Genomic DNA, 27,157 nt, shown 5'->3' with positions numbered 1-27,157 from the left:
CTTTAAGGAAGAAATTGGGTGAAGAATGGCCACCAGGGGGCGCTAAAGACCTGGCCGTCATTAAGAAAATTCAGGGTGAAATCTGGAAAAAGATCCAAAGTCTGAAAGCAAAAGAATTAATTGGATTATGGAGACAATATTGTCAAGAGGAGAGGGATAAGATCCTGTTATCAAGTTGGCAAGAACATGCCCTTAAAATGGGGATTCCAATTAGTGAAGGGGGGAACCAAAGAACTCTGGAGATTTTGAAAAAGGAGTGTGCATTCAAAAAACGTGCAAGTAAAGAGAGGGTGGACTCGAGTTTTAAAAAATGGGCTACGTAGTTCAATGGCTGGCCTTGCATTGACAGACGCAGATGATGACCTAGAGAATTGGACCATGTCGAGTAGAGTCCCGACTGCACCAGTACCATTGTCTGCACTAATTCCAGAACCACCAGGGTATCATAATTTATATTCAGTCATTGCTCCCCAGATTCAAATCATGCCAGCCTTCCAGCCCCTTCGGTTGATAGTTTGGGTCCTATTTCAGCACCTTCACCATCTGTTAGAGAAGGGGCGCTCTGTTCCACAAGTCCAGTTAGCTCTAGGACCCGATCTTGAACAATGAGAGAGGGGCCTGATCCTATCCAGAAACAATTACCCATACCACCTAGATCCCTTAAGACTGATATGGTAGGACAGAAAAGTATGAGAACAAAGAAAGAGGACGGGAATGGTTCTGAGGAGCCGGAGCTCCCCCTATCGGAAGGGAAGGACGTCAAAGTCTTTGAAGAGCCAGAGGAATCCGCTAAAGTGCCCCCTAGTGAGACTCTGAGACAGTTGCCGATTAGGAAAATACCCAACCCTGATGCTGCAACAGCAGCAGCCCAACCCACGATTGACGTTTATTTCCCATGGAGACCCAGTGAGATGATGGCTATTCTGGCTGCAATCCCAGACAGGAAGAAATCTGCTGCTTTCGTGGACTATCTGAGAACTACCATCTCAGTTTATCAAGCTGATTCATGGGACCTCCGGGCCCTAGTCCAGCAGGTTTTAACCACAGCAGAGTACCGCAGTCATCTCAATCACTTGAATTATGCTAGCCACGCCGCACTTCAGCAAGCCCATGCTTTGGACGATGACAGATGGGCACAAATCCTGAATGCTTTGAATGTCACATTTCAAAAGCCCATAAACATTTCTGCTATCTTAGACCTCAAACCTAAAAAGACTGAAGAGCCAGAGGAATTTCTGGAATGTTTTAATGAAATCTACTGTGGGCAGTACAGACTTGCTGTACCAAAATGGTCAGAATTCCCCATAATATTGTGCTATGTTAATGCATTGCCTACCACCTTTCGTGGCTACTGCCGCGAAATGTAATAACATGAATTGGACAGAGAACGACCCTTCTCAAATGGCCAGGGCAGTCAGATTTTATTGGAAGGAGGGTGTAGGCCAGGAAGGAGGCTCAGTTACAAAGATTAAGACTGAGTATGTAATGAAAAAGGATGATCTGAGACCCCAACCAGCGGCAGGTACAGTGGCTTACCAGCTGAAACCCCAATATTGTGACCTTGGGTGGGTGGATCAACACGGGGGAGGATATCAAACCCACCCAAATGGACCCTCAGCTCCTCTTTATGGCCCACCGTATGCACCAACAGCTTTACAACTGCCCCTCACAGGGGCCATTGGTCTACTGGGAAAAGAGGACGGGGCAGATATAGAGGGAACAATACATGTTTTAATTGTGGCCGTGCAGGTCACTGGCACAGGAATGCCCTTTTAAAAAACGGGCAGCAGAAGGAGACTACCCGACCCAAAGGAAGGGGGTACCCACCAAGGGGAGGACAGATGAGGTACACCGACTTCTCCCAGGCAAACCCTTTCCCAACACAAGATTGATTAGCTAATTTAGTCATAAGGACTCTCCAATCGGAAAGGGAACCTATTATTTCTCTGCAGCTAGGAGATCAACACTACCCATTTGTAATCGACACTGGAGCAGCCATGCCTTCGGTGCAATCAGAACTTTGACTACCATTATCCGACCACACCCAGCATTTGTCGGTGTTCCAAGGACAGGTGTATGAGTACCCTATTTTTGAACCTGTGACAGTCACTTATGAGAATAAGTCTACAGATTATCAGTTTGTGGTGACTACTGGATTGGACTGTAACTTGTTGGCCCGAGATTTACTGTGTACCTTCCAGCTACAGCTAGAGTGCGGAGACAAAGGGGTAACGGTTCAATCATGGAGGATGAGACAACAGTGCTATATTTCTATCACACCCCGGTGGTGGACGTTAGACATTGAACATTCACTGCACCACGTTACCCTGGCCTGTGACAGAACCGGACAAAACAGTGAGTTGGAGGACAAGTACCGGCCATTAATTGGGACCGAGTGGCCAGTCAAGATTACAGCCACAGTCACGGGAAAAGAAGGTACAGCCGATTTTGTTACAACACCACCACATTTATGGCCACAGTCAGCTTCTGTAAACCCTCATATTACACGCCAGGTCTATGACCAGTACCATGTCAAGGATCTGGGGCCTATGGTAAGGAGGGAAGTGGATCATTCCGATCCAACAGAGTACGCACTTCAAGTCATGCCAGATGGCACTTCCATAAAATATTTTGAGATCCCTGAAATGATTAACACTCGACTTCAGCATCACCTGGGATGTGACGTTTTGGAATATGTCAACCCACAGATCTGGGCGGAATACCCATCACAAGTGGGACAGGCAAATGTTACACCCATTAAGGTAACGATTAAGGACCATGTAACACTGCCTTCCATTCGGCTGAAACCCCAAGCTGCCCCGTCTATAGACAAATTAATCCGAGAGCTGTTGCAACAGGGTATTCTGGTCCCTTGCCAATCATAATGTAACACCCCCATACTTGCGGTGCCCAAACCAGACCAGTACCGATTAGTACAGGATTAGTACAGGGCAGCACGGTAGCATAGGGGCAGCACGGTAGCATTGTGGATAGCTCAATTGCTTCACAGCTTCAGGGTCCCAGGTTCGATTCCGGCTTGGGTCACTGTCTGTGCTGAGTCTGCAAATCCTCCCCTTGTGTGCGTGGGTTTCCTCCGGGTGCTCCGGTTTCCTCCCACAGTCCAAAGATGTGCAGGTTAGGTTGATTGGCCATGATAAATTGCCCTTAGTGTCCAAACTTGCCCTTACTGTTGGGTGAAGGTGTTGACCTTGGATAGGGTGCTCTTTCCAAGAGCTGGTGCAGACTCGATGGGCCGAATGGACTCCTTCTGCACTGTAAATTCTATGATAATCTATGATTAAGCTCAATCAATGCCATCGCACAGCAGTTACATGCGCTCGTCCCTAATCCTACCCACATACTGGCTCAAATTCCAGCTCGAGCCCGGGTCTTCGCCATAGTTGACCTCCAGCACGCTTTCTTTGCTCTTCCACTCGCACCTGAATGACAATATTTGTTTGCCTTCACTTACAATGGGCAGCAGTATACCTGGACCTGACTGCCTCAGGGGTTCGTCAACTCACCTATGCTCTTCTCCAGATGTCTGCAGACCCAACTCCAGGCCTCAACATTGGAGCATGGTTCAATATGTAGTGCAGTATGTAGATGACATATTGGTAGCGAGTCCAGACGAGCCCAGTAACAGGGATGATGTGATCCAGTTATTAAACCACCGATCCTCGTTGGGTTATGTTGTTTCACAATCAAAGGTCCTGGTGGTTCAGACAAAGGTCAGGTTCTTAGGAGTTTTACTTACAGCCACAGAAATAAGTCTCGAACCCAGTAGGATTGAACCAATATGCCAATTCTCCGCCCCTACCACAGCCAAGGAGGTCCGTCATTGGCTGGGTATGATGAATTATTGTAGGCAGTGGATACCAAACTTCGCTGTCTATACAAAGCTGCTGACGCCTTACACTACTGAAGGGGGGAATTTTACTCTCACCACCGAGGCACTCTAAGCCTTCCGTTGCCTGAAGCAGGCCTTCTTACAAGTACCGGCCCTCGGTAGGCCCCTCTACGACTGACCGTTCCAGATATACTGTACTGTTCTGGAAGGGTGTTCAACAGCGGTACTCACCCAGCAACATGGAGGTAAGCACTGGCCTGTGGCATATTACTCTTCCAAATTTGATCCAATGGCATTGGGCCACCCTGTTTGCACCCAGACCTTGGTAGCGATATACAATAGTTTGCAGGCTGCTGCCAATATAACTCTCCAACAGGATATTACAGTGTATAGCTCCCACTCGGTCATCGTACTACTGGGGCAACTGCAGACTCAGCATCTTACCGCAGCTCGTCAGAATAGGTATGAAATATACCTTTTAAACAATCCACGTCTGACATTTAAACACTGTACCACTATCAATCCAGCCTATTTTCTTAGCGGTCCCCCTGACCATGAAGACGCACCTGGCCACGACTGTCTAGCCTTGATTCAGGAAACTACCACAATAAGGGACGATCGGAGTGATATTCCGTTAGAACAACCTGACATGATTATGTATGTTGATGGCAGTGCATTAGTAAGCCCCACTGGCCGGAGACTGTCCGGTTATGCAATCGTAGATCAGGGTGGTCTGATCCTAGAAGCAGCCGCTTTTCAGACCCCCTTATTCAGCCCAACATGCCACACTTTTTGCCCTTACCCGTGCATGTATACTTGGGGTAGATCGTCGGGTAAATATTTATACTGACTCCCGATACGCCTTCGGGGTAGTTCATGACTTCAGACAGCTCTGGAAGAATAGGGGATTCCTTACCTCGTCCGGCACGGAAATATCCCACCGGGGTTTAGTTAATGACCTACTGCAGGCTCTCCTTATGCCCATGCAGATTTCCGTCATTAAATGCGCTGCCCATACAAATGGCAAGACCCCAGTTGACGTTGGTAACGAACGAGCAGATTGTGCAGCGCGGACAGCCGCGCAAATTCAGCAAGTGATGGCGCCTAAAATGTTAAGTCGGACTAAGCGTTCTGCTATAAATAGGTCTGCTTCTGACAAGCCAATGCCAACCATCCAAGACATCATAAGGTTACAGGAGGATGCTCCTGAGAGTGATAAACAAATGTGGAAACGGTCAGGTTGTACATATGATTCTGCTTCCTCTTTATGGACCAAGCCTGCACATCAGACTTGTATGTCTGATGTACTGGCTTTATGGGTCATCGAATGTGTACACTTTGCAACTCATTGCGGGGCTCGGGGGACTAGTGATTTGTTGCTGGACACTTGGTGGCACCCTAAAATGCAGGGGCTGGCCCAGAGTATCAGTAATCAGTGTTTGATTTGTCAGCAATATGACACCGGCAAAGGTATCCCTTGTGGTATGGGGCAAACCCCGTTGCCCAGTGGTCCCTTTGAGACGCTCCAAATGGATTACATTGAGTTAGAAAGGTGTCAATGTTATAAATATGTTTTGGTCATTGTGGATGTGTTCAGCAGATGGGTCGAGGCGTATCAGACTGCCGATAATAAAGCTGCTACTGTGGTTAAAGTTCTGATGCGGGAAATCATTCCCCGGTACGGTATACCAGCTCAGTTAAGTTCTGATAATGGGCCTCATTTTATTGGACAGATTAACAAAGAGTTCTGCTCCCAGTTGGGCGTACGCCAGCAGTTACACTGTGCTTATAGACCGCAGGCGGCCGGGTTGGTTGAGAGACACAATCAGACCCTCAAAACTAAATTGGCAAAATTAAGAGTAGACACGGGACTGACATGGCTTAAGTTGCTCCCCGTTGCCCTCTTCCAGCTGCGGGACCGGCCCGGCTCTCTCCTGACGAGATTCTTTATGACAGGCCCCTTAGAACTCCCTGGAATCTGCATGTTCCCAGGCTGGTTCAGTTTCACCATATGACTGAAGAAATTACTACCTATGTTCTAGCCCTCACTAAGGTCCTCAAGGAACTCCATGGCCAGGTCCGCACGGCTCACCCGCCACCGCCCCCATTGCCTAGCTCGCTTTCAGTGCAGCCTGGTAGTTATGTCATGGTCAAAAATTGGACTAAGAAAGGGTCGGAGCCACGGTGGGAGGGGCCCTTCCAAGTTCTCCTTACCACCCCCACAGCAGTTAAAGTGGAGGGGCAGAGTGCTTGGGTCCACCTCCACCACTGTAAAAAGGTCGGTCACTAACCTGCCTCCCTTCCCCAGCGCTGTTTCACAGGTGTGGCGCATGATGGGGTGGCTACGCACCGCCTGTGTAATCTTCGGCCTCGCCTCTCTTGGGGTGACATCGGCGACGGACATGGAAAAGGGAAATATCATCTACATCTGTAACCCCAGCCAAACTACAAGGACATTTCACTTATGTAGAGGTGACATTCTTCGCTGACCCCATATACGAGGACATGGTATCGACTCATGGAAGGTCATCAGGCTAACGGACAATGCACGGCTCATGAAGCAATTGCACCAGTCCCGGCGATGGGAAGGGAACATTACATGGACATTGCCTTGTTTTTGGAGTACATGTAAATTTGATTTTGGATGTGTTAAGATTGGTGCCATAAACGTTAAGTCAGACCGTGAGGAGAGGGTAGGAAGAGGTTGTGAGAGAGAGAGGGGGACTAGAGAGAGGACGGGGCATGTAAGGAGGGGAGTACAACTAGAACGTAGGTTATCAGGAGATATACTTAATTCATTTAGGACCCAGAATGAGGATAACCTGGGTGGTATGAATCTCTTCTACCAGATCTACCACCGCTTGTATGGCCAGGGATGGGTTGTCTGCTACCCGAACCCCGCATCGGTGTCTAGGTTAGTTTCTGTTTCACCGCTTTAGGGCACTCCCCAAACGGTGGTTCATTGTCAGCGTTCCGAGCCCAAGCAAGTCACTCTTCCTTACGATCTGGGTTCAGCACCACCGGCTATTTGGCTTCCCCTTCCTCGGGATAATTCCCACTCACAGTATGATAGGCTACAATGGTGGAGGGCGTACATACCTAGCCACTTCACTCCCAATAGAGACTCCCGGCAGTATGAGAATTGTTTCAGCAGTGACGGGTACGGCCATTTGCTGGTAGAGGTGGAAACGAATATAACACGTCTGTTCCCCATCTGTACGGACAGGAGGCGTCATATCACTCAGGTGTCTGGCCAATGCGTCTGTTACAACACCACCTGCGTTCCATTGAACGCCGACCTCCAGCTCCTTTGTGGCTGGGCGAATGTCTCTCACATCACTGTTGGGACTAGGGCTTTCCGCATTGCTGGGAGGCCCGAATGGGCGTTCCAAAGCTGGATAAACTGGGCTACTGGGGGATCCCACAGCAACCGATATACTGATTGTGATGCGAGCCTGTACACGGAGCAAGGATATTACTTTTTTTTAAATGGCACAGCGACCAATGTTTTGTCACCCCCATTTCCCCGCCAAATTGCTATCGGGACTCTAGTCCCTACCACAGTCCCCTGCCCCTCGACATGGATACTGCACAATCAGTTGGCAGGCCGGGCAGTCTCAGCCGAATTCTGCGAGAACTGGAAAAAACCTCAGGTTCTCGCACCCAACCAGGGCCACTCAGCCGGATGGGGAATTCTGTGTGTGTCTGGACACTGGGAGGTGTGGGGGGTTCCTTGGCGGTCAGCGATAGGAATTATTTTATTTGTGGCCTTACAATCCTGGGAAATGAAATCTTGGGAGCCCTCGGGGCAATAACCAAGGAATTGTCTCAGCCGCGGTTGTTTGCAATGCAGAACCGGTATACTCTTGACTATCTTCTGGCCTGGGAGGGTGGGGTATGCGCCATAGTGCAGGGCAAGTGTATCATGGGAGTTCAAGACCTAACCGCTAACATCACTAAATTTATGGATCACATACGGGATCACCTGGACGGTATGCAGGACCCTGGCTCTTGGGGTAATTGGGGATTCGGGGGTTGGAAGACTGGTTGATAAATATGGCCATGTATTTAGCAGTGGCACTCGGCTGCATCTTTGTGGGCCTGGCCATCCTTAAATGCGTGATGGGTAGAATGCAGGGTGCACTGGAACGGACAGACACCCCTAGAATCTTGGCTGTTAGGATCCACGAGGTTGCAGCGGATAATGGGGTGCTGCAACAGGAATTGGAAATGCAGCGAGGAATCTTCTTAGATGAGGGGCCGTAGCTACGGATTGGATAGGTTATCATGAAATGATAAAAGGAGGGAATGATGAATGTGACATAAAGTAGTTAGTTCAAATATTAGTTACAGTAATGTAGATGTGGGTCAGTCTAATGGTAGTGGGTTCACAAAGGACAAAGGAATTCAGAAAGCATGGCAAGGAAGATGGGGAAAAGGATGCTGGGTAACAAGAGACCCAGGGTTAAGGAATGCGAAGTGAGCCAATCAGGATGTATGGCCAGGTCAGGAGGGGTTTAGGATGACCTATGGGAATCGAGTATGTGAAAATTGATACCATTTGAATGTATTTGCAGAGATCTCTTTGTCTCCGACCTCATTAGTTTTCGAGGGGTCCAGGAGACAGCATTTCTGTTCGGAGTCTGTGTGAAGTGAGTCAGCCTTGCAAGTTGGTTAAAATAAATAATACTATACCTACAAAATCCATCTCGAGTTTTATTGAGGCCAGACTGACGGGTAAAAAATTCAATATTGTCATCCCAGTTTTGTCTTGCACCATTATCCACTTTGTCATTTAATCACTTCAGCCTTACATCCTCCCAAACTGCCCCCCTCTGAAATGGCCCAGCAAGCTACTCGGTTCAAGGGAAATTAGGGATGGGCAGCAAATGTCAGCTCAGCCAGCGACACCCACATCCCAAGGACACATAAAGGAAAGTTGGCAGTTAGAAAGGCAAATGCAGTGTTCGCATTCATTTCAAGAGAGCTACAATACAAGATGAATGGGGATGAGAAACATATCAGCCATGATCGTATGGCAGAGCAAACTCAAAAACACGATGGGCTGAATGACCTAATTCTGCTTCTCTATCTTTTTATTTTTTAAACGAGGGGATCTCATAGAAACATTTGTAAACAAAATTGTTGCAATCCATCCCAGACGTGGATACAAATCAATTGATACTTGGAGGAGACATCAATTGTGTTCTGGATCCTAAATGGACTGGTCCAAGCTGATTCAAGCACAACAAAAACATGAAAAAGGAATGAAACCAGACGGACCACCCGGCATCGACCCAGGCACCAGAAACGACAACGGCAAACCCAGCAAAAGATTTTTTAAAAACTGGTCCCATCAGCAGATTGTATAAGGATTACGGGACACAGATTTAAGATTGTGAACAAGAACTACAGAGGACATAGGAGGTAGACATTTTATACAGTGAGTGACAATGATATGGAACTCAATGCTTACACACAAAGGTCGATAATCTCCAGATCCTGGTAACTCGAACAGTGGTGTTAGAATTTGATGTGAGGATTGGCTGTGAGTTTCCTGTCTGTGAATCCCTTTCTAAGCCCCTGTGAAAGAAGTTTACAAAGGCATCACGGTCAGTCCAGAAATGAAATTCTGGAAAGATAAACATTTCTCCTGGTTTGAGTTTGCTGGATGTAATTCCTCCCCTACTAATCCCCTGTAAAAGGAGTTTCTAAAATTAATCACTATCAGTCCAGAATAGAAATTCACAACATTCTCCCCTCCTGCTCCCGACTCCAGGATGACCGCTCATGCCCCCACCCTGACGTCAATCACCCGGACATTGTGACGGTTACAGATGATGAAATCGGCCACTGGCTCAGGCTGACTCGCTGATTGTCCAATAATAAGAGTCACCGAGATCCTGAAGCACCGCATCTGATACGTCACCAAGGTGGCCCCACAGCTCCGCTAAACAAAGATGGCGGCCGTGGAACTGGGCCTGACACCAATTACAAGCGCCGCAGCTGCAAAACACGGGACTTGCAGGGTCTTATTCCGGACTTGTGACCAGCAGGGGGTGTTTCCGAAGCCTGAAACACTCAGGCTGTATGTTTCACTCCCTTCCCACCCCGACTCCCGGCTCCATTCTTCCCTCCGCCTCACCATTGGAATTAGCCGTTCCCATTCGCCCAGACTGCCGAGCAAAGTGACACTACGCATGCTCGATACACCCAGCAATGCGTCTGCGCACTGGGTTCCTGTGGAGGGAATAGGGCACATTCACAGCCACATGGAATGTTGGGTAATAGCCGCACCATTGACACCACAAACAAATACAAAATAACTTTGTTACCAATTGATAAAAATAATCAAACAAATTATTGTCAACGGGTATTCTGCTATTCTCCATTTCTCAGAATGATTAAATGCTGCTCTCCTGTGGAAGAATGCAGAATTTAAGGTTTTTTTCCCCCAATGAGTCCTTCCTCTCTACTCCCCAGAAGATGCAACTCTTGCTGGGCTCAATCCTAGAATCAATAATTCCTCTATCTTATCATAGAATTTACAGTGCAGAAGGAGGCCATTCGGCCCATTGAGTCTGCACCGGCTCTTGGAAAGAGCACCCTACCCAAGGTTAACACCTCCACCCAACACGAAGGTCAATTTTGGACACTAAGGGCAATTTATCATGGCCAATCCACCTAACCTGCACATCTTTGGACTGTGGGAGGAAACCGGAGCACCCAGAGGAAACCCACGCACACACGGGGAGGATGTGCAGACTCCACACAGACAGTGACTCAAGCCGGTATCGAACCTGGGACCCTGGAGCTGTGAAGCAATTGTGCTATCCACAATGCTACCGTGCTGCCCCTCTTCTTCCCTCTTGCTCGTGATATTGAATGTTCAATGTTTTCTGGAATGATCCAGCACAGATGTCACTCGGCATACCATGTCTGTACTGACTGTACAAGAGCTGCCACTTTTCCTGCTTAAATTCCATTTGCCACTGTTCTCCCCATATGACCCACCCATCTGTATCATCCTGTAATTTAAGGCTTTTCTCCTCACTAGTTACCACACCAACAATTTTCTATCTGCAAACTTATTGATCATACCTCCACATATTTCAAGACCTCGACTTTATATATAATTACTATTGGTGATGGAGGATGCACCAGGATCTCCATCAGCACCTGAACCTGTGCTTCCTTCCTTCGAGTGGTTTAATAACTCTGGAGAAACAATGCTGAAAAAGCTGGTGTTCTGGTCAAGGCTAACAACTGGGGGCTGCCTTGCCCATCTCTGAATTTACTCCACTCCTGTTCACTCCCCACTTCATAGAATTTACAGTGCAGAGGGAGGCCATTCGGCCCATCGAGTCTGCACCGGCTCTTGGAAAGAGCACCCTACCCAAGGTCAACACCTCCACCCTATCCCCATAACCCAGTAACCCCACCCAACACTAAGGGCAATTTTGGACACTAAGGGCAATTTATCATGGCCAATCTACCTAACCTGCACATCTTTGGACTGTGGGAGGAAACCGGAGCACCCGGAGGAAACCCACGCACACACAGGGAGAATGTGCAGACTCCGCACAGACAGTGACCCAAGCCTGAATCGAACCTGGGACCCTGGAGCTGTGAAGCAATTGTGCTATCCACAAGGCTACCATGCTGCCCTTATGTAATAAGTATTGACTGTAATGACTGGGCAGAGTTTAGAACATAGAACATGATACTGTGCCGACCACTTATCCTGATCTAAGATCAACCTCACCTACACCCCTTCAATTTACTGCTGTCCATATGGCTGTCCAAGAGTCGCTTAAAAGTCCCCAATGACTCTGACTCCACCACCTCTGCTGGCAGTGCATTCCACGCACCCACCAATCTCTGTCTAAAGAACTTACCTCTGACATCTCCCCGATATCTTCCTCCAATCACTTTAAAAGTATGTCCCTTCATGACAGCCATTTCCACCCTGGGGTAAAGTCTCTGGTTATCCATTCTATCCATGTCTCTCATCACCTTGTCCACCTCAATCAAATCACCTCTCTTCCTTCTTCACTCCAGTGAGAAAAGCCCTAGCTCCCTCAATCTTTCTTCATAAGACATGCCCTCCAGTGCAGGCAGCATCCTGATAAATCTCCTCTGTACCCTCTCCAAAGCATCCACATCCTTCCTATAATGAGGCGACCAGAACTGGACACAATATCCCAAGTGTGGTCTAACTAGGGTTTTATAAAGCTGCAGCAAAACCTCGCAGCTCTGAAACTCAATCCCCTTGTTAATGAAAGCCAACACAGCATATGCCTTCTTAACAACCCTATCAACCTGGGTGGCAACTTAAGGGATCTCTGTCCGTGGACCCCAAGATCCCTCTAGTCCTCGACACTTCCAAGAATCCTGCCTTTGAACTCTGTATTCAGCATTCAAATTCGATCTTCCAAAATGAATCACTTCACATTTATCTATGGTGAACTCCATCTGCCACTTCTCAGCCCAGCTCTGCATCCTGTCAATGTCCTGTTGTAACCTGCATCAGTCCTCAACACTATCTACAACTCCCCCAACCTTTGTGTCATCGGTAAATATACTAGCCCACCTTTCCACTTCCTCGTCCAAGTCATTTATAAAAAACACAAAGAACAGACGTCCCAGAACAGATCCCTGCAGGACACCGCTGGTCAACGGCCACCAGTCGGAATACTTTCCATCCACTACCACTCGCTGTCTTCTATTGGCCAACCAATTCTGTATCCAGACAGCCAAATTTCCCTGTATCCCACGTCCCCTAACTTTCTGAATGAGCCTACCATGGGGAACCTTCTCAAATGTCTTACTGAAATCCATTTACATCACATCCACTGCCTGACCTGTGTCAATGTGTCTCGTCACATCCTCAAATAATTCAATGAGGCTTGTGAGGCATGACCTGCCCCTCACAAAGCCATGCTGACTATCTTTAATCAAACTATGGTTTTCTAACTAATCATAAATCCTATCTCTCAGAATCCTTTCCAATAATTTGCTCACCACAGACGCAAGACTGATGGGTCTATAATTCCCAGGGATTTCCCTATTCCCTTTCTTGAACAGGGGAACAACATTCGCCTCCCTCCAAACATCTGGTACCAATCCAATGGAGAGCCAGGACGCAAAGATCATTGCCAACGGCGCAGCAATCTCCTCCCTCACTTCCCGTAGAAACCTTGGGTATATTCCGTCAGTCTCAGGGGACTTATCTATCCTGATGCTTTTCAAAGTTTCCAGCACATCCTCCTTCTTAATATCAACCTGTTTGAGTCTATTAACCTGGTTCACACTGCTCTCATGAGCAACAAGGTCCCTCTCTCTCGTGAATACTGAAGCAAAATATTCATTTTGGCCCTCCCCCATCTCCTCAGACTCTAGGCACAAGTTCCCTCCACTATCCCTGATGGGCCCTACTCTCATTCTGATCATCCTCTTACTTCTCACAGAAGTGTAGAACGCCTTAGGGTTCTCCCTGATCCTTCCTGCCAGGGCTTTTTCATGCCCCCTTCTAGCTCTCCTCAGTCCATTTTTGAGTTGCTTCCTGGCCAACTTGTAACCCTCTAGAGCTGTGCTGGATCCTTGCTTCCTCAACCTTACATAAACTTCCTTGTTCCTCTTGACTAGAAGCTCCACTTCTCTTGTCATCCAAGACTCCTTCACCTTACCATTCCTTCCTCATCTCAGTGGGACAAAACTATTCAGCACTCGCAGCAAGTGCTCCTTAAACAACCACCACATTACTGTTCTGCATTTGCCCAAGAACAATTGTTCCCACATTATGCTCCTCAGCTCCTGTCTCATAGCTGCCAATCAGTCACTATCATGACAACGTGCCCATCAAACTGCATCATTAGGGCAGCATGGTAGCACAATAGTTAGCTCTGGTGCTTCAGAGCCCCAGGGTCCCGGGTTCAATTCCCACTTGGGTCACTGTCTGTGCGGAGTCTGCACATTCTCAACAAAATACTTGCTTGTTGGGTGAATTAGTCATTCTGAATTCACCTGAACAGGCGCTGGAGCGTGGCGACTAGAGGAGTTTCACAGTAACTTCATTGCAGTGATAATGTAAGCCTACATGTGACAATAAAAAAGATTACATTTGAATTCCAACGCCCCAACGAAGAGGCAGAGAGTGGCCGAGAGGGACCTCTGCCAAAGATCTGCGGGTCGAGAAACACCTTCTCCAATCACAGAAGGACTACAAGAGAAACACATGACTCCGAGTAGATGTCATCCTCGAAATGTACAAGAAGTATGTGTTCCATCTGAACTGGAGGGGCACTGATATCCTGGCTGGGAGGTTTGGTCGAGTCACTTGGGAGGATTTAAACTAGTATGGCAGAGGGGTGGGAACTGGAGCACTAGCGCAGAAGGTGTAATAACTGAAGGGGAATTGGAGAACAAAAATAAGAGAACAATATCACCCTGTCTGCTCAAACGCAGTGGTTTGAAGTGTATTTGTTCCAAAGGAAGGGCCGGATTGGCAGCTGCACGTTGGAGGATATAGATGCTTCAGGAGTGATAGAGAAGGATGTAAAAGGGGTGGGGGAGTAGCATTACTGGTTAAGGAGAATATTGTTATATGATGGGGGGAAATATACCGTAAATGACAAAACTCCTGGGAATATAGAAAGTCAGAGAGCTGTGTGTGTTCATGTGCACTGATCTTTGAAGCTGGCAGCACAAATGGACAAGGTACTTAAGAAAGCATACGGAATGCTTGCCTTCGTTGGATGGGGCATCAAGTATAAAAACTGGCAAGTCATGCTACAGTTGTATCGAACTTTGTTAAGGCAACACTTGGAATATTGTCCACATTTCTGGTCGCCACAGTACAAGAAAGACGTGGAGGCTTTGGCGAGGGTGCAGAGGAGGTTTACCAGGATGTTGCCTAGTCTGGAGGGTGTTAGCGATGTGGAGAGGCTGAATAGACTCGGACTGTTTTCGTTAGAAAGAAGGAGGTTGAGGGGTGACCTGAAAGAGGTCGACAAGATTGTGAGGGGCACGGATAGAGTGGATGGGCAGGCACTCTTTCCCAGGGTGGAGGGGTCAGTCACCAAGGGGCATAGGTTTAAGGTCCCTGGTGCAAAGTTAGTGGAGATGTGCAAGGCAGCTTTTGTTACGCAGAGGGTGGTGAGTGCCTGGAACGCATTGCCAGGGGAGGTTGTGGAAGCAGATACATTAACGGCATTCAAAAGGCATCTTGACAAACACATGGATAGGATGGATATAGAGGGATACGGCACAAGGAAGGTATCATGACCAGTACAGGCTTGGAGTACCGAATGGCCTGTTCCTGTGCTGTATTGTTCTTTTTTCAAAGACCCTGTTCAATGTGGGAGAAACAGTTCATGTGTTCGGAATGTGGATGACGTTTTAGCCGATGGTCTGACCTTTCGAATGATATGTAGTCACGCTGGGAGAAACCTTGGAAATCTGGGGACTGTGGAACAGATTTAATCAGACCTGGAGATTAATCGACCTGTTCACAATGAGGAGTGACCCTTAATGTTCTCCGTGTGTGGGAAGGGACTCACTCAGTTCACCAGCCTCACTTCTTCATGGTCAATCTGTACTGGACTGTTACCAAGTGCAATGTATCTTTCCTGAGGTTTGGTGCCCAGTACGGAACACAGTTCATTCAGCAAATGAGGAAAAGACAACAGGAATTTCTCTAATCTGATTTACAAGGACACATTCTTGGTTCCCAGCAGTTTCGTTTCTTCAGTAATTTCCTCATTTTCCCTAAACTACCCTGCCTGTTAATTCTATTATTTCTGATAATTCCATTACTGTAGATATAAGCATCACACATTAGAATTCAATCTGTTCTATTATTCACTCTGGTTTAAGTTTATGTTGAGGTTAATAACAGACAAACTCTGTCCTCTCCCCGTTCCGACTAGAGTTTCCAATGAGTCGATTCTGTGGAATGGAATGTCTTATCAGTGTTTCCACGGCGACCTGTCTGCAGTGAAGCGCCTGCTTGAGTTTCTAACTCAGACTAAACTTTTTTCTTCCATAACACACATTATATCAGACATTGGATGTCAATGTATTTCAGCCATGTTATGTTAATATCTCCCAAACCCTAAAAGGATTCAGATACACAAACTTTTAAATGTGGGAGGACAAGTTGATAAAGTATTTAAAAAACACATGGGATCCAAGGTTTTATAATTCTGGGTGTGGAGCACAAAAGGACAGAGGTCATGTAAACCTGGACAAATCATTGGTTAGGCTGTAGTTGGAATATCAGATCAGGGTTTGGGGATCTTACACCAGGAAGGATGTCAAGGCCATGGAGAGGGTGTAGAAGAGATTCACCGAGATGATCCCAGGGAAGAGAGGCTTTAGTTACCAGGAGATATTAGAGAAACTGGGGCTCTTTTCATTCGAACAAAGGCTGACTGGAGATCAGAGGGAGGGGGGTTCATTCCAGCCTTGGGTGACTGTAGATTTTGCAATTTCTCCCCATATCTGTGTGGGTTTCTTCCGGGTGCTCCAGTTTCCTCCCACAATCCAAAGATGCACAGGGTAGGTGGATTGCCCATTCTAAAAGATTTCTCCTGAGTGTCCAGTGGTTAGGTGGGGTTACGGGGATAGGGTGGAGGAGTGGTGCTCTACATTGGCCCATCAAACGCTCACATGATAGGTTTTGCACAAGGTTGGATACAACAATGTAAATGTATCAGTGGTTAGCACTGCTGTCTCAGGGTGCCGAGGTGCCAGGTTCGATCCCGGCTCTGGGTCACTGTCTGTGTAGAGTTTGCACATTCTCCCCGTGTTTGCATGGGTTTCTCCCCCACAACCTAAAGATGTACAGGGTAGGTGGATTGGCCACACTAAATTGAATGGGGTACTCTAAATTTTTTAAAAAAGCAATTCTACTAGTTCTATCCTTAAAATTCAATTTTCCCTTCATAAATCCATGCTGACTCATAGAATTTACAGTGCAGAAGGAGACCATTCGGCCCATCGAGTCTGCACCAGCTCTTGGAAAGAGCACCCTACCCAAGCCCACACCTCCACCCTATCCCCATCACCCAGTAACCCCACCCAACACTAAGGGCAGTTTTGGTCACTGAGGACAATTTAGCATGGCCAATCCACCTAACCCGCACATCTTTGGACTGTGGGAGGAAACCGGAGCACCCGGAGGAAACTGACGCACACACGGAGAGAACGTGCAGACTCCGCACAGACAGTGACCCAAGCTGGGAATCGAACCTGGGACCTTAGAGCTGTGAAGCAATTGTGCTAACCACAATGCTAACGTGCTGCCCTCAGACTCTGTCCGATCCTGCCACTGTTTTCTAAGAGCTCAGTTATAAAACCTTGATCATGGATTCAAGAAATTTCCCCACTTCCTGCATCAGGCTTATTGGTCTATAATTCCCTGTTTCCTCTCTACCTCCCTTTTTTAAATAGTGGAATTACATAATCCACCCTCCAATCTGCAGGAACTGTTCCAGAGTCTATAGAATCCTGGAAGATGACCACCAATGCATCCACTATTTCTAGAGCCACTCATTTAAGTACTTTGGGATGCAGATTATCAGGCCCTGGGGATTTATCAGCCTTCACTTCCATCTATTTCCCCAACACCATTTCTCTACTAATATTGATCTCCGTCAGTTCCTCCCTCTCAGTTCTCACAATTAATTTTGGCTAATCCAGCTTTTTATAAGATATGAGCTTGTTTCCCTGATTTCTTGATTACATACCTGAGAAGACACACTGAAACTGGTAAAAGTAGCTCATTAGTATTTACTTGAATAAGCACGCCGCACGTCTCTCAATGATATTCCTTATCCTAAGCAGAGACGCTAATTCTAAAATACTAGGAAATAACTGGGGGCCGGTTGAGCTCAGTTGGCCAGACAGTTGGTTTGTGATGCAGAATAAAGTCAACAGCGCAAGTTGAATTCCTGAACCGGCTGAGGTTATTCATGAAGGCCCCGCCTTTGCAATCTGACCCCTCGCCTGAGGTGTGGTGATCCTCAAGTTAAATCACCACCAGTCAGCTCTCCCCCTCAAAGCGGAAAGCAGGCTCTGGTCATCTGGGGCTATGGCGACTTTAATTTACCAGCAAATAAGACAAAACATTAAAGTGACAGATCGCGCTTGGATTTGAAGATTCTCCAGCTCTCCCTTTGCCTGTATCCATCTTGTGGATCGTTCTAATTCAGTATTATTTCTTCCAAGCCTCCAATTGTCCAAACTCAATTCCTTTTTACTTAAATCCTACTCCTGTTGACCATAACCAGTGTTTCTTGTTCTGTCCTGATTGGAGTATGAGTCCATGCCTTGGTGATTTAAAAATGTTTTCTCCTTTTACGGTCACATTTTCAAAATAAATTATGGAATGTGTGTGTCATTGGCTAGGCCAGCATTTATTGCTCATCTCTAGAAGCCCTGGAGAAGGTGGTGGTGAGCTGCCGTCTTCATCTGCTGCAGTCCCTTAGGTGTGGGTACACCCACTGTGCTGTTATGGAGGGAGTTCAAGGATTTTGACCCAGTGACAGTAATATATATTTTCAAATATATATATTTCCAAATAGGAATGGTTAGTGATTTGGAGGGAACTTCCAGGTGGTGGTGTTCCCAGGTATCTGCTGCCATTCTGCTTCTAGATGGTAGTATTCCTGAGTTTGGAAGGTGCTGCCCAAGGAGCCGAGGTGAGTTACTGCAGTGCATCTTGGAGACGGTACACACAGCTGCCATTTTTCATACGTGGTGAAGGGAGTGAATGTTTGTGGATAGGGTACCAATCAAGTACTTTGTCCTTCTTGAGTGTTGTTGGGTCTGCACCCATCCAGACAAGTGGGGAGTATTCCATTACATTCCTGATGTGTGTTGCAGATGGTGCACAGGCTTTATGGAGTCAGGTGGTGAGTTACTCGCCGCAGGATCCCTAGTCTTTGATCTGCTCGTGTAGCCACAATATTTATGGCTAGTTCAGTTTGGTTTCTGGTCAATGGTAACCCCTAGGATGTTGACAGTGAGGGATTCAATGATGGTAATGCTATTGAATGTCATGGGGCAATGGTTCGATCCTCTCTTGTTGGAGGTGGTCATAGTCTGGCACTTGTGTGGCACAAATGCAACTTACCACTTGTCTGTATAAACCTAGATATTATCTCGCTGCATTTGGCCATGGACGCTTCAGTAACTGAGGAGTCGCAAATGGTGAACATTGTGCAGTCATCAGCGAGCATCCCACCTTTTGACCTTATCATGGGACTCCGGTCATTGATGAAGCATCAGCTGAAACTAGTTTGGCCTATGACACAGTTTGAGCACGTCTGGGATTCATTCTTCAGTGAATTTCACAAAGCATTTCTGAATTAGTCATTTTACATCTGACAAATCACATCTGCACACTCACACCGATATGCTTGCATGAGGCTACAAGGGCTCCATCCAATGCAGACAATTCAGAGACTTTCAGGTGATCTCATATTAAAACCTAGAATTGTTTAAGTCTAATTGCAATCAACCAAACCACCAGTGTTTATAAACAGTTCACTCAATTGTTTTAGTTTGAACAAGACTTAACGATTAGGAAGGACAGGAATTTCCGATGGTAAATTGAAATAAATTTATTTAAAATAAAGATACACAGCAATACAGAAGGAAAAGGGTAAACTGATCGACACAGAAGGAAAAGGGTAAACTGATCGACACAGAAGGAAAAGGGTAAACTGATCGATACAGAAGGAAAAGGGTAAACTGATCGATACAGAAGGAAAAGGGTAAACTGATCGATACAGAAGGAAAAGGGTAAACTGATCGACACAGAAGGAAAAGGGTAAACTGATCGACACAGAAGGAAAAGGGTAAACTGATCGACACAGAAGGAAAAGGGTAAACTGATCGACACAGAAGGAAAAGGGTAAACTGATCGACACAGAAGGAAAAGGGTAAACTGATCGACACAGAAGGAAAAGGGTAAACTGATCGATACAGAAGGAAAAGGGTAAACTGATCGATACAGAAGGAAAAGGGTAAACTGATCGATACAGAAGGAAAAGGGGAAACTGATCGATACAGAAGGAAAAGGGGAAACTGATTGACACAGGAGGAAAAGGGTAAACTGATCGACGCAGAAGGAAAAGGGTAAACTGATCGATGCAGAAGGAAAAGGGTAAACTGATCGATACAGAAGGAAAAGGGTAAACTGATCGATACAGAAGGAAAAGGGTAAACTGATCGATACAGAAGGAAAAGGGTAAACTGATCGACACAGAAGGAAAAGGGTAAACTGATCGATACAGAAGGAAAAGGGCAAACTGATCGATACAGAAGGAAAAGGGTAAACTGATCGATACAGAAGGAAAAGAGGAAACTGATCGACACAAAACAGACTTTTACCATTTCTCTTGGTTGATCAGGCTGTAAAAACATAATCCCTCTTGTACCCCTTCTTTGACAATTCTGATGGGAATCTTGCTTTGGGGATTCCAGTACTTGGCTGGCAACAGACCTTCTCCTCGGGTTTGAAGTACCTAAGTAGATCCTCCCTCAGTTTGAATAAACTGATTAGAACTCAATGGTTGGTCAATTTCATACCTGAATCGGTTTGATTGGGTTTTAACCATTTGGGTAAATGTCGCAGATCGGGATACAATGGGAATGTTTAATGTGTCCCTCCCAGTGTTGTGTGACCTTCCAGTTCCAAATAAGGTTACCAAGGGTATGAAGAATCGTTGCTAACCATCATATCAGATCATACATTCCTTCTCACAGAAGCTGTAATATAGAATTTAAAACAGGCTTACACAGTTTTAGGTACAACCAAGTCTTTTAACACAACCACTTCCAGATTATTAAATCTTCAATTAAAATCAACTGAGGCACACTAAATTAATAATTTGTTTCTGATGAGTGAATAATTAATACACACATTGATTAATACAATCGATCAATTGCTGAATACAAAATGCCCTTTTCATTTAAATGTTACGTTTCACAATGGCTTCCTTGATCTTATTAGCTTACTTCAGTAAATATAAAATGTAGCTCACCTGAAAATGAATCATTTCTATTGAAACTTACTGCCTCGTCCCACTTATATGTGTCTGTAAATATCTTTGCTCATCTCCCCTGAATGCTTCAATGTCTTAGGCAGTGGCCAGTTTATCAAATGCAATTCTCTTTGAAAGTTCATCCACAAGGATACAAACATCTCCAAGAGAGCCATCAATTTATTAGTCTCATCTACCCTTTCCCTTCATTAAAATGTACATCAATACCACCTCGATATATTCCACTGAACTACACCCACAGTGAGGTATTCCAATTCCCATTCAGGGGGGTTATTTTTCCTTAACTTTATTCCTGTGCTCAATCACTTCCTCTTATACAATTTTACACATCCCATTAGATATCTCATTCATGAGGCTTAGAGAAACGTTACTGTCCAATACTTCTACTATCTTTAAAACAGGAAGCAGACATTCCAATTTGATTCGAGGTATCAACAGTTTGTATGTTTCTTATTTTCAAAATTAGTTCAAATTCAATTTGCCGTATTGTGGGGCTGGCGGGTTTTCTTAATCTTCAATTTATTTCCCCAAATGAAACTTTCTTTTCCGATTCCCGGGAACCACCCAGACCGTTTGTCATCAGGTTTTGTTCTGAATATTTGATAATCCCCCTCAGCTTCAGGTAAATCTCCCTTTCGAAGTTTGAAATAGAAAAGCTATAATTTTACTTTATCAATTTTGGCAACAATTATGCAGACTCTGATTTTAAATGGTATTTTTACATCAGAATCAGAAGTCCTGGCAATTGGTTTGGAGGCAAGTTCCATCTCTCCCATCTCAAGCTCTTTCTCTCAGAAAGTAACAAATGGCCTGAATGGTTAAGGCCAAAGTCTCTGAAAGGCAATGCCTTGAGTTCAAATTGTCACCATGTTATGATACTTGATGCCAGTTCTTGAATTCAGAAATAAAAACCTTCTTGATCTCTTGCTGTAGCATCAGCACAAACCCTGGAAACCAGCATCGCCTGTCAAATCCATTTGGCTTTGTCCGAGAGCCCAATGGGTTAATGTTTTCAGGAGAACAACCAAAGATGTGAGAACGGAAATAATCTTGAGTTAATGATGAGGTGTTATTGTTCAGTGGTGGCATTCCCATCTCGGAGTCAGGAGGATGTGGGTTCAACTTCACTTCCAGAAACATGACCATAAAATCCAGCTGGTATTCCGATGCTGTACTGAGGGAATACAGCACTGTACTGAGGGAATACAGCACTGTACTGAGGGAATAGAGCACTGTACTGAGGGAATACAGCACTGTACTGAGGGAATAGAGCACTGTACTGAGGGAATACAGCACTGTACTGAGGGAATACAGCACTGTACTGAGGGAATACTGCAATGACTTTCAGAGGAAACCTTCCAATATAACCCCATCTGCTCTTGCAGCTGGACGTAAAAGTTCTGCTGATAATATTTCAAAGGAGGAAGTTCTCTCAGGTTGACTGCTCAATATAAAGCCCGCGGTGATGAGCACTGAGCAGATAATCTGGTCATAATCATAGTTCGGTTTTGAACTCACTTTCTTGCTTTACAGATGCTGCCTGGCCTGCTGAGTATTTCCAGCATCTTATTTGTGTTTGTTGGAGCCTGTTGTACACAATCTGGCTGCTGCATTTCCTACAGGAAAATCCCAAAGCCTTTTATTCATATATAAAGGAGCAAGAGGGTAACTCGAGAAAGGGTTGGCCCACTCAAAGGACAAAGGAGGAAAGTTGTGTGTGGAGTCAGAGAAAATGGGTGAGATTCTTAACGAGTGCTTTGCATCGATATTCACCGAGGAGAGGGACATGGCGGATGTTGAGGTTAGGGATAGATATTTGATTACTCTAAGTCAAGTCGGCATAAGGCGGATGTGTTGGGTATTCCTAAAGGCATTAAGGTGGACAAGTCCACAGGTCCGGATGGGATATATCCCAGGTTACTGAGGGAAGTGAGAGAGGAACTAACTGGGGCCTTGACAGATATCTTTGCCGCATCCTCGAACACAGGTGAGGTACCGGAGGACTGGAGATTTGCTAATGTTGTCCCCTTGTTTAAGAAGGGTAGCAGGGATAATCCAGGTAATTATAGACCTGTGAGCCTGACGTCAGTGGTAGGGAAGCTGTTGGAGGAGATACTGAGGAATAGGATCTATTCCCATTTGGAAGAAAATGGGCTTATCAGTGATAGGCAACATGGTTGTGCAGGGAAGGTCATGTCTTAGCAGCTTAATAGAATTCTTCGAGGAAGTGACAAAGTTGATTGATGAGGGAAGGGCTGTAGGTGTCATATACATGGACTTCAGTAAGGCGTTTGATAAGGTTCCCCGTGGTAGGCTGATGGAGAAAGTGAAGTCTCATGGGGTACTAGCTAGATGGATAAAGAACTGGCTGGGCAACAGGAGACAGAGTAGTAGTGGAAGGGAGTTTCTGAAAATGGAGAACTGTGCTCAGTGGTGTTCCACAGGGATCCGTGCTGGGACCACTGTTGTTTGTGATATACATAAATGATCTGGAGGAAGGTATAGGTGGTCTGATTAGCAAGTTTGCAGATGACACTAAGATTGGTGGAGTAGCAGATAGTGAAGGGGACTGTCAGAGAATACAGCAGAATATAGATAGATTGGAGAGTTGGGCGGAGAAAAGGCAGATGGGAGGTCAATCCGGGCAAATGCGAGGTGATGCATTTTGGAAGATCCAATTCAAGAGCGAACTGTACGGTAAATGAAAAAGCCCTGGGGAAAATTGATGTACAGAGAGATCTGGCTGTTCAGGTCCATTGTACCTGGAATGTGGCTGCGCAGGTCGATAGAGTGGTCAAGAAGGCATACGGCATGCTTTCCTTCATCGGAAGGGGTATGGAGTACAAAAGTTGGCAGGTCATGTTACAGTACAAGACTTTGGTTCGGGCACATTTGGAATACTGCGTACAGTTCTGATCGCCACATTACCAAAAGGATGTGGATGCTTTGGAGAAGGTGCAGAGGAGGTTCACCAGGATGTTGCCTGGTATGGAGGGCGCTAGCTGTGAAGAGAGGTTGAGTAGATTAGGATTATTTTCATTAGAAAGACGGAGGTTGCGGGGGGACCTTGTTGAGGTCTACAAAATCATGAGAGGTATAGACAGGGTGGATAGCAAGAAGCTTTTTCCCCCCCAGAGGGGGGACTCAATTACTAGGGGTCACGAGTTCAAGGTGAGAGGGGAAAGGTTTAAGGGAGATACGCATGAAAAGTTATTTACGCAGAGGGTGGTGGGTGCCTGGAACGCATTGCCGGCAGAGGTGGTAGAGGTGGCCACGATAGCGTCATTTAAGATGGGCAGTGAGTAGAGGGATACAGATCCTTAGAAAATAGGCGACAGTTTTAGATAGAGGATCTAGATCGGCGCAGGCTTGGAGGGCCGAAGGGCCTGTTCCTGTGCTGTAATTTTTCTTTGTTCTTACATTACGACAGTGACTACACTTCAAAAGAACGTCATTGTCTGTAAAGCACTTTGGGACAGCCTGAAGTTGTGAAAGGCGCTTTATAAATACAAATCTTCCATTAACAAAGGAGAAAAGACCCAACAATGGAATAGTCGGCAAGAGGACAGCAATCAGTCTCCTCTTATCTTAGACAAATCAAAGACAATTCAGGTCCATTCTATTAATTCCATTAACTGGGCTGGAGTTTAACATCAAAGGAAATAAATCTGAACTGTCAGAATAACATGGTTCATTCCTGGATGTAGGAATCCAATCCCTGTAATCACATGTGAACTCTCTGGTGTCTGAGACAACCGGATGTCCGAGTGAATCCTCTGCCACACACTGGGCAGGTGAACGGCTTCTCCCCGGAATGGATTCGCTGGTGAATCGTCAAATCTCTTCTGCTTTTAAAGCTCTTTTCACAGTCAGAACATTGAAATGGTCTCTCATCGGTGTGAACAAGTTTATGTGACCGAAGCTGCGATTTCAAAGCAAATCCCTTCCCACATTCAGTGCAGGTAAAGGGTTTCTCCCCTGTGTGAATTCGCTGGTGATCCCGAAGACTAATTGCACGACTGAAACTCTTCTCACACTCCATGCAGGTGAATGCTTTCTCGTCAGTGTGAACACGCTGGTGTTCAAGAAGGGTCGCCGATTTAATAAATCCCTTCCCACACACTGAGCAGACGAACGGCCTCTCACCAGTGTGGACACGTTTGTGTAGAGTGAGGTGGGAAGAACAAGTGAATCTCTGCCCGCATTCAGAGCAGTGGAATGGTCTCTCTCCAGTGTGAACCCGTAGATGCTCAGTGAGGTTGGATAAAGACCGGAAGCTCTTCCCACAATGAGAGCAATCGTAGGGTTTCTCTCCGGTGTGAATTCGCTGGTGTGTCGTTAGGCAGAATGACTGAGTGAATTCCTTTCCACAGGTGGAGCAGGTGAATAACTTCTCTCCAGTGTGACTGCGTTTATGAATTTCCAGCTGTGATGGGGATCTGAAACGCTTCCCACAGTCTACACATTTCCACTGTTTCACCATGGTGCCACTAGATTGGATAATCAGTTAAAGCCTTGTGGACACAGAGAATAATTGTACAGTGTCTCCTCACTGCGAATGATGTGATGTTTTTTTCAGGCTGTGTAATAGTTGAAGCTCTCTCCACTGTCAGTTCACTGGAACTCTCTCACCCGGGTGTGTGTTGTGTGGGTCTCGGTGCTTTTCCAGTCACACTGATGTTTCAGATCCTTTCCCACATTCAAAGGCTGGTGATGTTCAACTCATGATGAATGTGTCAAATCCTCTCCTTCCAATCCCCTGTAAAAGGAGTTGACTGTGTCAGTATCACTGTCTGCCCAGGATAGAAATTCAGAACAAATAATTCTAATTTCCCCAAATATGTTGCCCAATCAAAGTAAAAGAAGGCAAAATCACAACAAAAACATGGAAAACTTTTTCACTAAACCAGAATGTTGTTTTCCGTGTCTCAGAAGCACTCTGCACCCTGAGGTACCAACAGCTGTGGAAGGTATGAAGTGTACTGGTGGACACCTCATGTTTCCGTTCCAGGGCTACCTAAACATGGAAAAGACCACGGAAGAGAGGCCAGCAGTCAGAGGAAGCCCTACATTCTCCCCCATAGAGCTCACCCATCTGGATTTACAAATTGGTGTTTTCAACAGATCCAGGAGCAGACCCTCTGCTCCGTCTAGCACAGACCCCTCTGAGCAGCAAAGCTAGGAATGTGGAGTTAACGTATCACAAAGCATTTAGGAGCAGCCTCTTCCGGTAACGATACAGGGGCTGTAACATCCACATTAGCATCTCCACCGTGCAGGCCATTCAGCCCATCGAGTCTGCCCCGACCCTCTGAAAGAGCTCCTTCTCTCGGCCCACTCCCCCACCCTATCTGCAGAACCCCACCAAACCTGCACATCTTTGGACTGTGGGAAGAAACCCAAGCAGACGCGGGAGAAAGTGAAAACTTCACAAAGACAGCCATCCAAGCTCGGATTCGAACATGTGAGACAGCAGTGCTAACCACGGTGCTTACCGTGCTGCCAATTATCGATTTAAGCTCTTAAAAACCTGTCGCCATTAGGACTCGCCCGGGCATTAGGACAGTTGGAAAAGAGACCCCTGAAAGTCCTGCCCATTCTCTTACGTCACTCTGACGCCAGCGCATGCGCTCTTATCCTCGCTGAACCAAGATGGCGGCCGTTCACCCGGACCTGATCAGAGGCACCGGACCCGAAGCCACAAACTCGGTACCGCAGGGTCTTATTTCGGCCTGCGGCATTCACTCGGGATTGAGAAACTCTCCCCGTTCAGAGCTGGCTCCATGGATCCCACTGGGGTTCCATATCTTTACCAGTTTACTGCAGCCCATCTGCGCCACCGCTTCCCGGTTCCTTCCGACTTGGAACAATAGGATCACCCAGAATGCCTCGCGGCTGGCTGGCCCTGGAGCATGCGCACTCAGCGCCTGGGCAATGAGCAAATTGGATAGAGCGGTTACTGGGCCGCGGAGGATTGTGGGGACTGTGGCTACCATTCATCAGCTGTTTTATTGCAGGCTGACCGCAGATCAGACCTGAACCTATAATATTGCTGTTTTATTTTAGGGCCCAATCAACTAAATAGAAGAACTAAATTAATTTAGAGATAAATTAAAGGGGGCCGTTCCTGCAAAGAACAAACGGAGCATGGCCCAAAAAGAACAAAGAGGAACAGAAACTTAAAACATCAAATCAAAACGTGAAAACTGACTGGGGTCGATAAAGCAGTCCA

The 27,157-nt window shown here is 46.3% G+C and overlaps 2 protein-coding genes across 8 annotated transcripts in view; both read right to left on the bottom strand.

Annotated features, from left to right (window-relative positions):
- Positions 1-10,032, bottom strand: part of LOC140421511 (uncharacterized) — a 68,106-nt gene extending 58,074 nt beyond the window's left edge. Inside the window, exons 1-3 of one of the 4 annotated variants that reach the window (XR_011946876.1) lie at positions 9,996-10,032; positions 9,327-9,433; positions 3,551-3,713 (exon numbers count right to left, since the gene is read on the bottom strand). The gene's annotated coding sequence lies outside the window, so the exon portion shown is untranslated. Of the gene's footprint in view, positions 1-3,550; positions 3,714-9,326; positions 9,973-9,995 lie in introns of those variants that run through there. The other 3 variants (XR_011946870.1, XR_011946875.1, XR_011946869.1) reach the window with 3 other exon arrangements.
- A 9,432-nt stretch (positions 10,033-19,464) lies between these two features.
- On the bottom strand, positions 19,465-26,854 carry LOC140421524 (uncharacterized). Of its 4 annotated transcripts, none has more exons than XM_072506315.1 (2): positions 26,421-26,854; positions 19,465-25,684 (listed from the first exon to the last, which is right to left on the bottom strand). In XM_072506315.1, the coding sequence occupies exon 2, from the start codon at positions 25,406-25,408 to the stop codon at positions 24,650-24,652; it is 759 nt and encodes a 252-aa protein (XP_072362416.1). In that variant the 5' UTR covers positions 25,409-25,684; positions 26,421-26,854; the 3' UTR covers positions 19,465-24,649. The 4 variants fall into 4 exon arrangements, with proteins under 4 accessions (XP_072362416.1, XP_072362418.1, XP_072362419.1 ...); XM_072506317.1 differs by having other exon boundaries at positions 26,532-26,854; XM_072506318.1 differs by having other exon boundaries at positions 26,599-26,854.
- Between the last annotated feature and the right edge of the window lie 303 nt (positions 26,855-27,157).

The sequence above is a fragment of the Scyliorhinus torazame genome, chromosome 5 (genome assembly GCF_047496885.1).
Source record: "Scyliorhinus torazame isolate Kashiwa2021f chromosome 5, sScyTor2.1, whole genome shotgun sequence".
In the NCBI taxonomy this organism is placed as follows: Eukaryota; Metazoa; Chordata; class Chondrichthyes; order Carcharhiniformes; family Scyliorhinidae; genus Scyliorhinus; species Scyliorhinus torazame.
Note: the sequence above shows the minus strand (reverse complement) of the source record. Positions and strands in the feature narration are given on the sequence as shown.